At 42.9% G+C, this 15,587-nt stretch overlaps 1 protein-coding gene across 1 annotated transcript in view; it reads left to right on the top strand.

Annotated features, from left to right (window-relative positions):
- ATG2B (autophagy related 2B) overlaps positions 1 to 15,587 on the top strand; it is a 96,098-nt gene that overhangs the window by 42,923 nt on the left and 37,588 nt on the right. Inside the window, exons 16-23 of the mRNA XM_027776378.1 lie at positions 465 to 567; positions 4,484 to 4,679; positions 5,299 to 5,441; positions 11,191 to 11,348; positions 11,737 to 11,909; positions 12,943 to 13,093; positions 14,512 to 14,711; positions 14,857 to 14,937. Coding sequence (XP_027632179.1) covers positions 465 to 567; positions 4,484 to 4,679; positions 5,299 to 5,441; positions 11,191 to 11,348; positions 11,737 to 11,909; positions 12,943 to 13,093; positions 14,512 to 14,711; positions 14,857 to 14,937 — 1,205 coding nt within the window. The remainder of the gene's footprint in view (positions 1 to 464; positions 568 to 4,483; positions 4,680 to 5,298; positions 5,442 to 11,190; positions 11,349 to 11,736; positions 11,910 to 12,942; positions 13,094 to 14,511; positions 14,712 to 14,856; positions 14,938 to 15,587) is intronic.

Below are 15,587 nucleotides of genomic sequence, written 5' to 3'. Positions count from 1 at the left end.
AAAAATATTAAATGCCTGCGGGGAGGGGCCCCCTGCCATATTGACCATGTCACATTAAGTGTTGGCACTTAGTTTTGAGTTTGAGTACAAGCAGCATCTTTAACTGATCTCCCCCATCACAGGTACTCACGAGACAGGAACAAGTAAGTACTGAGTATGTTGTATTGCTCCTGAGCTAGAGGATCTTTGCTCCTTTGAGAAAAAATATTTTCTTTTAGCCTTTGAGAAGAAATGCATTTCAATAAGTCACTTTATTAAGTGTTGGCACTTAGTTTTGAGTTTGAGTACAAGCAGCATCTTTAACTGATCTCCCCCATCACAGGTACTCACGAGACAGGAACAAGTAAGTACTGAGTATGTTGTATTGCTCCTGAGCTAGAGGATCTTTGCTCCTTTGAGAAAAAATATTTTCTTTTAGCCTTTGAGAAGAAATGCATTTCAATAAGTCACTTTTGTTTTGTTAGGGTCATTCCAAGAAGAGAAAGGAGAACCGTGTATGAAGTTTTTCCACGTGGCCAGTGGAGTAGATGGAGACACAGCATCGTCAGATGACTTTGACTGGCCGCGGTGAGCAGTCAAATGTATAGCTTTCATGGGATTTTTCTTTTTCTTTTTCTTTTTTTCTTTTTTCTTTGGGGCGCTATAGGGCGTGTGCACTTGCCAGAAAGTCAGAGAGACAGAAAGTGAGAAATCACCCCCTCCGGGGGGGATGGCCACACTGCAATCCCTTCTCCTCCATTCTCCTCTTGGGATCTTGGGCACGCATGCACACACAACCGGCGTGAGTTTAAGCCACTGGGTCCAGGACTCTAACCACGGTCGACCATATGGGAGTCCAGTGACATAGCCATTACATCAACTACGAGTCCCTTAACAGGATTTTTCTTTCAACGATACTGTAGTTCCTTTTATTTATTTTTTTTAATTATTATTTTTTTGATAGTTTTTTTGCTATAGGGTGCATGCACTCACCAGAAAGAGAGAGACAGACTGAAAGCGAGAAATCACCCCCTGGGGGGATGGCCACGCTGCAATCTCCTCTCTTCCATTCTCCTCCCCACAATTCCCTCTCCTTCATTCTCCTCCCACGATCTTGGGCATGCATGCACGTACACCCAGTGTGAGTTTAAGCCACCAGGTCCAGGACTCAAACCGCGGTCAACTACATGGGAGTCCAGCAACATAGCCATTATGCCATCTGCTGGTCCCATACTGTAGTTCTTATACCTGGCATTTTAGCTATTACACTAAAAATATCCAGCTTTGATGAGAAAACCCAGAAGAAGATAAACTAATCAGATAAAAAAACAAATATTGCATGCTACTTCATGAAAAGTGTGTGTTCGATACTGTGAAAGAGAGAAGGAAATATAAAATGTGTTCTTTGGTCTTAAGTTACCTAGTCTAGTTAGAGGGACACAGGATCATTCAATCTTTTTTTTTTTTTTTTTCCTAAATATTTGGTATGGGGTACGTGGGCTCATGAGAAAGAGACAGAGAGGGAGAGGGAGAAATCACCTCTCAGGGGAAATGGCTACCCTGCAGTCCCTTCTCCTCCATTCTCTGCTTGGGATTTTTGGTATGCATGCACATGCACCTAGTATGATTTTCAAGCTGCTGGATCCATGACTTGAACTATGGAGTCGGCTCTGTGAGATCCAGCTGCCTTAACCTCCATGCTACCTGCTGGCCCTCATAAAGGTTTTTTTGTTTTGTCTTGTTTTTTTTAAAGAGATTTTTGCTATAGGGTGTCTTCGCTCACTGGAGAGGCAGAGATAGAGAGAAAAAGTGAGAAATCACCTCCCCAGAGGGATGGCCATTCTGCAGTCCCTTCTGTTTCATTCTCCTCTTGGGATTTTGGGCACATACGTACACATGCCAGTGTGAGTTTCTAGCTGCCAGGTCTGAGACTCAAATCATGGTCGACCATGTAGGAGACTAGTGACAATCATTACATCATCTTCTGGTCTTGTTTTCGTTTGTTTGTTTGTTTGTTTAAGAGTTATTTATTTAATTATATTTACTTTTATTATTATTCAATCTGATCAGAGAGAGAGAGACATACACAGAGGGAGGGAGGGTAAGAAAGCGAACTGCTAGGTCTGGGACTCGAACAACAGTCAGCCATGTGCGAGTCCAGCACTTTAACCACCACGCCACCTGCTGGTCCCTTATTAAATATTTTAAAGACACTTCAGGCTGTAGTTGAAGAGATTTCAAAAGGTGTCATTTGGTTAGTTGTCAAATGAGTTTTATATTCAGTTTTATGTCTTAGGACATTTTTCAGATCTGGGGAGCTTACAATATACTGTATCTTGGGCTTCATCCGGAGAATCTGGGATAGGACCTGGGTATCAGTGTATTTTTTAAATTATGCCGGATGTTTCCAACATGCAGCTGAGATTTGACCACCACTCCTCCAGGACTTCTTAGGCAGGAGAACTCATTTCTTTAAACACATTAACTTGATAGTAGGCTTGGATCATATTTAAAAGAAGAAGTTAGTTTACTTGAAACAGTGGTCCATCATTATGGACTACTCACTGAAAGCTGAGTATCTGAAGGCTGAGAATTAAAGCAGTTAATTAGTGCTGTTTTTCTGCCTGTCTTCTTTTACACCTCCCTGCTATGTTAGATCCATCAAATTCTTAGGCATTTTCAATACATGCCTGATAATGAGCATGAGTTTTTATGGTAGCTGGATCCACTTCAGAGCCCAGGTGCAGTGGTGCTGCAGTGCTCTGTTACACTGGGAGCCATAGGGAAGACTGGGGTTTGGCACCCAGGTGGACTTGACGTGCCAGTGCAAGTGGCCATCATCCTGGCTGGCTGAAAGAGGAGGACTGTGTTGTGGGACCCACTGAGGTTCTTTCTCTTACAGCAAATAAACTTAAAAAAGGAATTGGATCTATTTCAGTTGTGTTCTTTGGAAGCATGGTTTGCATTAGGATATCTGCAAACTAGGAAACAGTTGGTGATAGTTTACTAGAACGAATAGCACCATCTAGTTAGGGGACAAGAAGTTGTTATAGGTGTGACACAGTCATTTCGTTTGAGGGTTCCATGCCCTGTCCTAATAATGGGTTGGCATAGTAATAAAAAGTAAAAAGCTCGTGCTGGTAATGCTCTTCTGACTAATGATGGGATTATTCTGGAGCTTTAGCTTTTATAGTCAAAGTTTGCATTAACTCCATGATATTTAGGGTTTATAGCTACAAAACAATAGCATAAGCCCTTTACTGACATTTCTAGAGGAAAAGATAACTTTGTTGTTGCTGTTATTAAAGTTTCCTAATCAATGTCTTTTCTTTCTTTTTTTTTTAATCAGCCAGAGTGTGGGTACACTTGTGAAGGTGAGATGGGAGGGAGAGAAAGCATTCCCCATGGGAATGGCCATGCCTCAATCCCTTTTTGTCACTTCTTTATCATTAGGATTTTTTAAAAATTTTTGCCAGAGGGCATGTGTACTCACTAGTAGAAAGAGACAGAAAGCACCCCTAGTTGGACGTGGTCACACCACAGTCCCTTCTTCTTCAATAGATGGAGAAACGGGCTCTTAAGCATACACGCCTGGTGTATTTCTCACATTGTGCAGTTGGCTATGTGGGATCCAGCTCCCTCAATCAGTAGGCCCCTGGATCAGCCCTATCATTAATATTTTATCATTGGACTCTTTTTTTTTTTTTTTTTTTTTGGAGAAATTTTCACTGTAGGGCGCGTGCGCTCGCCAGACAGACAGAGAGAGACATAGAGACAGAAAGCGAGAAATCACCCCCCAGGGGGGATGGTCACGCCGCAATCCCTTCTCCTCCATTCTCCTCTCGGGATCTTGGGCACGCACGCACACGTGCCCGGCGTGAGTTTTAAGCCACCGGGTCCGGGACACAAACCGCGGTCGACTACGTGGGAGTCCAGCGACATAGCCATTACGCTAACTGCTGGTTCCCATATTTTATCATTGGACTCTTCACATGCATGTCTTGGCTGATGCTCTCAAGAGCATCAACGATGCCAAAAAGAGAGGCAAACACCAGGTTCGTACTAGGCCACACTCCAGAGACATTGTCCAGTCTCTAACTGTGAAGATGAAACATGGTAACACTGACTAATTTGAAATCATCGTTGATTGCAGAGCTAGAAATATTGCTATGAACCTCACTGACAGGTTAAATAAATGTGGAGTGATCAGCCCCAGTTTTGACGTGCAACTCAAAGATCTCGAGAAATGGCAGAATAATCTTCTGTCAGGTTGGTTTCATTGTCCTAACCAGCTCAGCTGGCATCACGGACCATGAAGAAGCAAGATGGAAACACACAGGAGGGAAAATCCTGGGTTCTTTTTGTAGGGATGTAATGCACACATACAAATAAAATGCCTCAGTAGACTAATCATGTACTCAGTGGTCTTTGTATTAATTTGCACAAAAGTTAGTTTTGCTATTTACACTTAGATTTTGGTCTTTCTTGTTGTATTTGTTATCAGAATTGTACTGAAAATAAATCCACCAGCCATGCATTCCATTTTGGAGCGAATAGCAGCCGAGGAAGAAGAGGAAAATGATGGGCACTACCAGGAAGAAGAGGAAGGAGGCGCTCATTCCTTGAAAGATGTCTGTGACCTGAGAAGACCAGCCCCATCTCCTTTTTCTTCTCGTAGAGTAATGTTTGAAAATGAACAGGTAAAGTAAAATTTGAGCCAGGGTGGAATGCTGTTATCCTATGCCATATAGCAATAGTTTCAATATTTTATCTTTAAAAAAAATCGTGTATTATTTTTGTTAGGTTTTAACTCCAAATTTGAGTAATATAGGTTGAACATCCCTGACTTAAAAATCTAAATCTGAAAAGCATCAAAATTGGAACTTTTTGAGTGCTGAAATGACGCCACAGTGGGTCATTCCACACCTGACTTCCACGGCGGGCTGTAGTCAAACTCTGTAATACAGAAATGTTGTGTAACACTGCTTTCAGGGGATAAAGTGTATAAAAACATAAAAAGTGAATTTTATGTTTAGACTTGGGTCCCATTCCCAACATACTTTATTATGTATATGTAGATCTTTCAAAATTTGAAAAAGTCTGAAATCCGAAACATTTCTGGTCCTGAGCATTTCAGGCAAGAAATACCCAACGCGAAGCTATTTTTTCTTTGATGTGTATCTTCCCCAGGTAAACGTTACATGTTTATTTTACTTGCTTACATACCAAGTTCTATGGACAGATTAAGAAGGTACTACTATTTTAAACATGAAATGGTTATTTGATGCCTCTTCTTTGCACTAAACTATTATGTTTTAGATGGTGATGCCAGGCGACCCTGTAGAAATGACAGAGTTTCAGGATAAAGCAATCAGCAATTCTCACTATGTGCTGGAACTTACGTTACCAAATATTCATGTAATACTACCTAATAAAAGCTTTTATGAGAAGCTTTATAATAGGTGAGTTTAAGCACATTGAATTGAATCAGACTGTCTGCCTAACTGCCACTGTTTCCCTTCTTCCTCCTTTCTTCCCTCGCTTTACTGTTATCTGCTGTCCCTGTGTGTCTGTGGCGTTGGCGGTGACTGGCACGGTCACTGTGAGGTTGTGCTGTTGCTGCCGCAGTTGTCCAGCACTGGGTGACGGGGGTGGAGGTGCTCAGTCACTCAGCCCTCAGGGTGGCAGCTTTTCCTGTCAGCCGACCACAGGACTACCAGTGGGGCTGTCTTCTGCAGGAGCGGTGTGGTGCGGAGAGTTACTGCCGCGGGAGTCTGGATGAGGGTGGCCAAGCTGGAATCCGAATCCAGAGTCGCCCTGAGGGGTGCTCTTTCCTCAGAATTCAGGAAGCCATCTTGTTGGAATTCCACCTTTATAAACTTGTGTACAAAAATTTAAACTTACTTCATCTGAATACATGTCAACATACATACCATGCAGTTATTGAAATAAATGAAATCCGGGTCATAGACTGTTGACCTTGCACCGTTTACCAGCCTCAGTATGCCTCAGTTTCCCATCCTATGAAACGGACATGACGCTGGTGCCTGCCCCGAAAGGTAGTTTGGGGGAGCAGATGATACAGCACTCGGAAACTCGGAGGACAGTGTCTGGTGCGCAGTAAGCACTTACTGTTAGGATGCCCACTGACTTAGAGGATGTCTCCCGCAGCTCGCCTGAAAGCCAGTTGCTAGGTCTAGTGCCCATCTCAGTTTCCCATCCTATGAAACGGACATGACGCTGGTGCCTGCCCCGAAAGGTAGTTTGGGGGAGCAGATGATACAGCACTCGGAAACTCGGAGGACAGTGTCTGGTGCGCAGTAAGCACTTACTGTTAGGATGCCCACTGACTTAGAGGATGTCTCCCGCAGCTCGCCTGAAAGCCAGTTGCTAGGTCTAGTGCCCATCACCACCAGCTTCCCTCATCTAGACAAGTTACTCTCATTTTGATTCATCTTCAGAACCTCCCCTGCCGTGTCTGCTGCAGGCTCGCTGGGTGTCAGAAATGCCTGGCCCTTTATTCCTTCCCTGTTAATAGTGAACTCGGGGCCTTGTCACTGACCGCTATCAACTGTTGGTCTTAGAATAAAAAAGTAGGTTCCAGAGAGGAGTCTAGGGTCCCTAGTAGTTCAGTGGTCTTGAAAATGAGATCTGCAGGACAGTCCATTTGGGTATAGAAAGAAAATGTTAGAACGTCTATTTAACATTAAAACAAAACAGAACTTTAAAATCTTTAGTTTTTAATTTGTTTTATATATTCTTAGCAAATAGTAGTGCATAATTGATAAGTCCACATCTGAGGAGTTCGATATTTTTTGACTATTGAGATTTGTTCACACCAGATCTCAGGTTCGGAAACCAGTGACCTCTAGTCTCCCGCCCTGTGCCGTAGCTGAGGGCGTCTGCGATGCTGACACATGGGCAAAGCTGACTGATGGAATGACATGACCCGTCCCAGGCCCTGGCCGGGCGTCAGAAGGGCTGGGCCGCTTGTTTCGCTTTCTGCGTGGATTGAGTGGGTTAACTGAGGACGTGAAGAGAACTATATTCCTTAAAAGTTTCCATTATAAATTATATTCATTTACTGTGTTTTTTAAAAATAGAGGACAAATCCCTTTCTTGGAATATAAGCCACTGATTAGAAATCTTCCTTCCCTTTTTTGGCAGCAAGTATGCCCAGAAGGCATTGTCTATAGTTTTAGTTTTGTTTTCTGTAAAGTGGAGTGAAAAATGTTCAAAGTGATCCGAGAACAGAATCCTTACAGGTTTTTAAGACTATTTTTCATTTGGTCAGCCCTGTATTTAATTGAGCTAAAATTAGAATAACAAATGCAGGGCTAGCCAGTGGTATGGCAGTTAGGGTGGCTGGATCCCACAGGCTAGTGGCATGGTCCCAGACCTAGTAGCTTATGCACACATGCTTAAAATCCCAAGGGGAGAGTAGAGGAGAAAGGATTGCAGTGTAGCCATTCCCCCCACCCCCTGGGGGTGGAGGTGGGGAACTGATTTCTCACTTTCCCTCTCTCTCTTCCTCTGCCTCTCTGGTGAATGCTCGAGCCATGTAGCAAAAATAAAAAAAAAAAAAAAAACCAAAAAAAACCCCAAATAGAAGCAGAAACTTTTCACTCTTGATGAATACCTGAAACTCGTAACTCAGCTGGTAGGAACAGACGTTTCCAGGTTTGCTAGCGTAGTCTAACAGTGGCAAGCATGGCATATGGGGTCATAATGGCACTCAGCGGAGTTGAGTAGTTGACTGCCCAAGCCAGAGAGATAGAGTAGCTTTAATCTGCGTGGCCAGTTTAAACGGGTGTCACTTGAGGGCTTCTGTTCTATATTCTGCTCTTCTCCTTGATCTCTCAGGCCCTGGGATACTCAGATGCTCCTTTGGTCTGTGGATCGTGGGAAGTCTCATGTCTGACTTCTTCAGTGTGTGAAATCCGTGCCCTTTATCTGGCCTTGTATTAATTAGTAATAGGTTAAAAATTGCCAAACAGTCTCAGGCTTAGAGAAAATGTGTAAGTACAGTGCAAAGAGCTTTTTTCCCTCTAAACTGTTTGTTTCTTACCTGATGCTTCTCTGACCTTGACTACTTGAATGTGTATTTCCCACAGACAAGGACATTCTGACCGTAACTGTAGCTTAGCCTTCCAAATCCGAAATCACTAGTGAGACATAGTGGGCCAGCAGGTGGCATGGCGGTTAGGGCACTGGGCTCCCACAGGGCCAACTGTTTTGAGTCCCAGATCTGGCAGCTTGCTTTTTTACTTTCTCTCTCTCTCTCTCTGGTGGGTGCACTTGTCCTGTAGCAAATTAAAAAGAAAAAAGAAAAAAAGACAAACTTAAAATAATTATTTTAAAAATAATAATGACACATTGTACCATCAGGTCCTCATACCTTGTTCAGGTTTCACTGAATGACTCAATAATGTCCTTTTATCTTTATTTTAAATCTTGTCTTTCTGAGCACAAATGACAGCCATGGTGCCTTTACTTCATACATTTAAAATACTGGTTTACTGCTTTATGCTTTCATCAGTTGACTCGTTTTACAAAGACAGTTTCAGGTGCAGAATTTTTTCAGTCAGAAGTCTTGAAGAATATAAAAACAAAACAAAACAACTCAAGCTGTTTTTTTTTTTTTTTTTTTTTGAGAGGGTTTTTCTATAGGGTACATGTGCTCACCAGAAAGACAGAGACAGAGAGAAAGAAAACAAGAAATCACCCCCTGTGGGGATGGCCTCGCCATAATCCCTTCACCTCCACTCTCCTCTCGGGATCTTGGGCATGCATGCACACGCGCCCAGCGTGAGTTTAAGCCACTGGGTTCGGGACTTGAACTGCAGTCGACTACGTGGGAGTCCAGCGACATAGCCATTATGCTAACTGGTCCCATCAAGCTGGTTTTATGAAATCAACTCTATTGAGCACCTATTATGTTTCCTGCTCATGGGTGTAGCATCATGGCGTGTGTCTCTCTCGGTAGTGGAAATATCATCCAGTGTTTTATAGTGTTGTGGTGTCAAGGCTATATTCAGACCAAAAATATTTATAAGGGAAAACATAGCAAAATCATAAGAAACATACATTTGCAAGACATATATATGAACTCTAGATTTATTTAAAGTACTAGCTTCTATTTCAGCTATGAAGGTAAGAGAATGCTTATAAGAAGAGCATTTATTGAGCAAATTCTTCCTTTTATATCTTTATTGCTTACACATATACATAGGCATTTAAACCAAGATCTGACTGATCTGGATTGATATTCTTGTTTCTTTGTCCCGTGACATGCCCAAGAAGCAGCGAGTCACATTTGTACCACAGAATGGGACGTTGCTGTCTGAGGTGTGACATCTTGCCGTCTTGTAATCCTGGCATCCTCAACATGGTGGTGCTTCCATGGGTGGGGAGTCACAGTACTCAGTCCTGGTTTGTACTTTCTAGGGGTTCAGGAACTCTGGGATGGGTCTGGAGAGAGGCCTCTCACAGGAGTGGGCAGGGCCCACTGACTCACCGCTGGCACCTCAATGGGCTCTCTTGTGAGGCTGTACGATGAGTCTGCTTGGCAGTCCTTCCCTGTGAGTCACCCCCTCGTCCTCCTCAGCCATCAGCGCCTGCTCTGTGGCGACCACTGCTCAGCTTGTACTGGGTTGATCAGACACAGTTGTGTGCTCAGTGGGGCTTGCAGTCTGGTGGGGGAGGGAAGGAAAGACTGAGGGTCACAGGTGCCATGACAGAAGTAGGCACGGGGAAGGACAGCCCTGGGTCTATGTTTACCAGAAGACTTCTTAGAGGACATTGGCAAGTGTGAGCTTTCTTGAAAACTTAGATGAGGGGAGGAGACTAGGCCAGAAGGACGTCTATGTAGTTGGTATTTCTTTGGAAAAGTAGGGTGCAGTTGTAGCCTAGGTGTGATATCTGTCACACACTGGTTGTCAGTATTGCTTGGCTTAGTTAGAAGGTCTCGCCTCTTCTTATTCTGTTATGTGTGTTCTTCACCTCATGAAATCTTTCCAGTGAAGCTGTGCTCCCCATAGAACAGAGAAAGCCGATCTCTCTCAGGAAGGAACTAAATTGGGAGCTAGGCATAATCTGGACTCTCATCAGCTTGTCCTTGCATTAGCTCAGGGACCTTGGGCAGGTCACTTATCTTTGATGAGGCAACTTCTTCCTCCTTTTTAAGTTTTGCTATAGGATGCATGTATTCACCAGAGAGAGAAAACGAGAGAGAGAGAGAGAGAGAAATTGAGAGAGAGAGAAAAATCACAACCCTGGGGAGATGGCCACACCACAGTCTCTTATCTTCCATTCTCTTGGGATTTTAGGCATGCATGCATATGTTCCCAGCATGAATTTCAAGCTGCCAGGTCTGGAGCTTGAACCACAAAGTTGACCATGCGTTATCCAACCACCTTAAACTCCATACCACCTGCTGGCCCTATGAGGTCCTATGAGACAACAACTTTTTTTTTTTTTTTTTTTTTTTTTAAGAGAGATTTCTTTTCTTTGTAGAGCACATGTGCTGGCCAGAGAGATCGAAAGTGAGAAATCACCCCTCTGGGGGATGGCCATGCTGCAATCCCTTCTCCTTCTTTTACCTTTTGGGATTTGGGGCATGCACACACACGTCTGGCATTGAGTTTTAAGCCGCTGGATCTGAGACTCGAACTGTGATCAACTATGTAGGAGTCCAGTGATGTAACCATTATACCATCTGCTGTTCCCAAGACAGCTTCTTTTAAGGGTAAAGTGAAACTGAGGATTCACTTCTGGCCAAGGGTTGCGGGAGTGTGAGATGAGACCGTGCATGCTGAGCTGTGGCTTAGGAGGGCACTCCTCCATGCGGTCTCTTCCCTTCCTCTCTGTGGGCGTTTATTTTTAATCACCTCCCTCTTTAACACATTTAGATGTGTGAAGTGAGTTTGTAATTTGATGCATATAACACAGGCAAAACTAGGCAATTAATCTACTTAGGTATCTAACGACACAGAATTGCCTTTTTACTGCCCTGCATTATAACCGTATTAGTGATTTTTTCCATTGAGAGAACATAATTCTTGTCCTTCCTAAAAACCATTTTTATGGGATCTAGCTTCCATTTCACCATTTCAAAAAAAATATTGTTTATGTGTGCTTTTATAGGGATAGTCTAGTTTGCTTTCATTGAACTAGGAGTTGCATACTTATTTTTCACCTTTTATCTTGTAGGATCTTTAATGATTTGTTGCTGTGGGAGCCAACAGCCCCTTCACCAGTGGAGACGTTAGAAAATATTTCCTATGGGATTGGACTTTCAGTAGCCAGTCAGCTGATTAATACCTTCAACAAAGATAGCTTTAGTCCATTTAAGTCAACAGTTCACTATGGTAATGTCTTTTCAATTTGTTCTGAATTAAAATGCCTAGTTTATCGATTAACAAAGTAGTAACCTTTTCAATTATGGATTTTAACATTGTTCCTTTGACTGTATTTTTCATTTATAACTGTATTTATAGTGGTTAAGTAATGTATAAGACTATTTCCCCATTTCTGTCAGGGAATAGCATTACCACTTCACTGTGTTGTCTGTACAGTGCTAGTGTACATGTTGTCTGAAGTTTATAGCCGAAGAGAAAAAACACAGAAAGTACATCTTTATGTCACTCCATAGTCTTTGCGAAAATTAGCAGGTTATACATATAAAACAATTTTCAAGTTACTATTTTATTTTAATAGGGATCACAACCAGGTTAACTGTATGTGTATTTCTCATAGATGAGGAAAGTGGATCTGAGGAGGAGACCTTGCAGTATTTTTCTACCCTTGATCCCAGCTACCGTTCCCGTCGGAAGAAAAAACTAGACTGTCAGAACAAGAACTCACAGAGTTTCCTCTCAGTCCTTCTGAACATTAACCATGGATTAATGGCTGTGTTCACAGATGTAAAGGTTCCTGATCTAAAGTGTTTTTTCCAAATGTGCCTTATTTTAAACAAATCTACCGTGATGCATATCCAGTGATCGAAGTAGTTTGAGGTTTTTTTCAGTGACTGAAAAAGTGTTTTGAAAAAAAACTGTGTTCTGTTTTGGGGACCAGCAGTTGGTGTAATGGTTGTGTCGCTGGACTCTCATGTAGTCGTCCATGGTTCAAGTCCCGGATCCGGTGGCTTAAACTCATACCGGGTGCGTGTGCGTGCCCAAGATCCCAAGAGGAGAATGGAGGAGAAGGGATTGTGGCGTGGCCATCCCTACTGGGGGTGATTTCTTGCTTTCTGTCTCTCTGTCTCTGTCTTTCTGGCGAGTGTACATGCCCTATAGCTAAAACCTCTCCCTGCACCCCCCCCCCCAAAAAAAAAGCATGTTTTGAAAAGAAAAGTGAGACAGTGAAGTCCAGAGTTCTGAGGCATGGAAACGAGGATGGCAACTTTAGGAATTCAGCCCTCACTGGAGATCAAACTTTGTATTGTGTTCCTTTTGGGAAATGAGTGCGAATTTGCTCCTAGGGTGGGAATTGGTGATCTATCGTGAAGGAGGGTGAAGAACAGGGTTCATTTGGCAGAAGAGGTTCCACATGTACTTAGATCGTTAAGTTTTTAGTGCCACTGTGGAATGGTTCAGAAATTCTACTGTGCTGCAGTATGGAGGTTTTTTTTAGCTGAATCAAGAAGGGCCATTCCCAGGTCAGCAGGGTGTGTGGTGGTTAAGTGCTCCCACATGGTTGGCCACAGTTTGAGTCTGGACCTGATGGCTTGAACTCATGCCAGGCCTATGTGCGTGAGGGCCCCAAATCCCGGGAGGAGAATGGAGGAGAAGGGATTATGCTTTGGCCATCCCTCCTGGGGGGTGATTTTCTGTCTGTTTTTCTGGTGAGTGCATGCGCCCTATAGAAAAATTTCTCACAAGGAACAAACACAGGACTCACAAGGCAGTCTCACTTTTCTGCATTAAAAGAATGACTTCTGTGTTTTCCATCTTTTTTTAGCAAGATAATGGAGATCTGTTGGAGAACAAGCATGGCGAGTTCTGGCTAGAGCTCAGCAGTGGCTCGTTATTTTGCGTGACAAGATATGAAGGTTTTGATGACAAGCACTACATCTGCCTTCACTCTAGCACCTTCAGTCTGTACCACAAAGGTAGGACGGGTGCTCGTTCCGTTTGCTTCTGTTTAACCGTCTTTAAATTGCTTTAATAAAGAAAATCAATTGAGAATAGAACTTTGATACTAGATATTATTTTCTGTAAGGGGTTTTCATTTCTCTGTTAAACTGATAACTGTGACAGACCAGCAGTTGGCGTAATGGCTATGTCGCTGGACTCCCGCATAGTTGACGGTAGTTTAAGTTCTGGACCCGGTGGCTTAAACTCACGCCAGGTGCATGTACGTGCATGCCCAAGATCCCGAGAGGAGAATGGAGGAGAAGGGATTGTGGCGTGGCCATCCCCCCTGGGGGGTGATTTCTCGCTTTCTGTCTCTGTCTTTCTGGCAAACACACACACCCTATAGCAAAAAAACCCAAAAAACAAAAAAACTTCTCAAAAAAAAAAAATTGATACTGTGAGTTAGAAGTCAACTTTATGTTCTTTTTTGGTGACAGCTTTACCAAGATGCAATTCACATACTGTGCAATTTGCCCATTTAAAGACTACTTTGTGGGTTCACCAGATGGTGTAATGGTTACATCACTGGGCTCCCACATGGCCTACCACAGTTTGAGTCCCAGACCTGGTAGCTTGAAACTCACGCTGGGCACGTGTGCATACATGCCCAAGATCCCAAGAGGAGAAAAAAGGGGAAAGGATTGCAGTGTGGCCATCCCCCCCGGGGTTGACTTTTAAGAGTACTTTGCAATGGTTTTTAGTATTTCACAGAGTTGCACAACCATCACTGGAGTCCATTTGAGAACATTCTTGTCATTCCAGGAAGAAACTCCCCTCATCTCCCCAGCCCTGAGCAACTACTCATTTCCTTTCTTTTTTTGGGAAGGATTTGCATATTCTGGAAGTTTAATACAAATGGAATCATACAAGTTTGTGACTGGGTTCTTTTATTCGACATGGTGTCGTCAAGGATCATTCAAGTTGTGTCAGTCCTTCACTCTTTTTTATTGCCCAGTGATGTCCCATCATGTAGATAAACCATATCTTACTCCCTGTTCATCAGGGGACCACTTCTCAGTCTTTATTCTCTCTTCAGGAACATTCCCTTCTTGTTTCTGATATGAAATTTAGTGCATTTTGAGCAGTTGCCTGAGTTACCTTGTGACTAGACCTAAGATACTTACACATTCTTAACATTTATGAGTTTTAACATCAATTTTCCTATTGCACTAGAACTTGGCTTTTATTTTTTTTTTAAATAGTGCAATATCAATTATATCAACATAGCAAAGAGGATTGGATTATTAATGGCCAGCCTGGTTCTTGGTTCTCTTGCTTACACGATAATGTTTTATTCAATGGAAGTACGTGGATTTTTGTTTTGAGTTATAGAAGTCCATGAACTAATTTCAGGTAATCACGTGTTACTGTTTCCACCCTGATGTTGTTCTAGGCATAGTAGATGGAGTGATTCTTCCTGCAGAAACACGACTGCCCAGTCCAACCCGGCCGCACTGGTTGGAGCCCACCATTTATTCCTCTGACGAAGATGGCCTTCACAGAGCGTCTGCAGATGGCGTTGGCGGAGAGAGTTCGAATATGCTCTCTGTTGCAGTGAAAATATTGTCTGATAAATCAGAGTCCAATACAAAGGTTTGTTTTGTGCTTTTATAGCCTTAAATACTTCTATTGATTTGATTACTAGCCAAAGATACATAAAAGGCAACACTTTTATTTTCATGAAAACACTTTGAAGTTATAGGTGGTAAGTGTAGCTCTTCGTTGTCATTCTGTGTAGGAGTTTCTCATTGCCGTGGGACTGAGAGGAGCCACTCTCCAGCACAGAATGCTCCCCTCCGGGCTTAGCTGGCATGAGCAGGTAAGAGAGCCACTGTGTACGTATCAGTTTATTTTAAAGTTTATGCTGATGTAGAGTTCTGAAAAGTTCCTAAGTCATGAATTACCCACTCTATGAATTAGGATGAAGTGAATACTACTGTCTAACCACTGCTTAGGTTATGAAATAGAACATTATTATCACCCCAGAATGTAACTGATTTTCTTTCTTTTTGTATTTTTTTTGTTTGGATTTTTGCTGTAGAGCCTGTGAACTTGCTGGAGAGAGAGAGAGGGAGAAAGAGAGACAAAGAAAGAGAGGAGGGGAAAGTGAGAAATCAACCCCCTGAGGGGGATGGCCATGTGGCAATCCCTTCTTCCTCCATTCTCCTCCCGGATTTTAGGCACACATGCACACACACACAGCATCAAGCAGCCAGGTTCAGGACTCAAACTGAGGTTGACCATGTGGTAATCGAACCACTTTAGCCACCATGCCACTTGCCGGCCCCCGTAACTGATTTTCTTTCTTTCTTTTTTTTTTTTTAAATTTTATTCATTCATTTATTTTGGAGAGAGAGAGAGAGAGCGAAAGAGAGAGAGAAAGTGAGAAAGCAAGCCATTAGGTCCGGGACTTGAACCACTGTCGGCCATGTGGGAGGGTCCAGCACCTTAACCACCACGACAACTGTC

Source organism: Tupaia chinensis, unplaced genomic scaffold, assembly GCF_000334495.1.
Source record: "Tupaia chinensis unplaced genomic scaffold, TupChi_1.0 Scaffold000671_1, whole genome shotgun sequence".
NCBI lineage: Eukaryota > Metazoa > Chordata > Mammalia > Scandentia > Tupaiidae > Tupaia > Tupaia belangeri.
The sequence above is the reverse complement of the archived record's forward strand: the minus strand, read 5'-3'. Positions and strand labels throughout refer to the sequence as shown.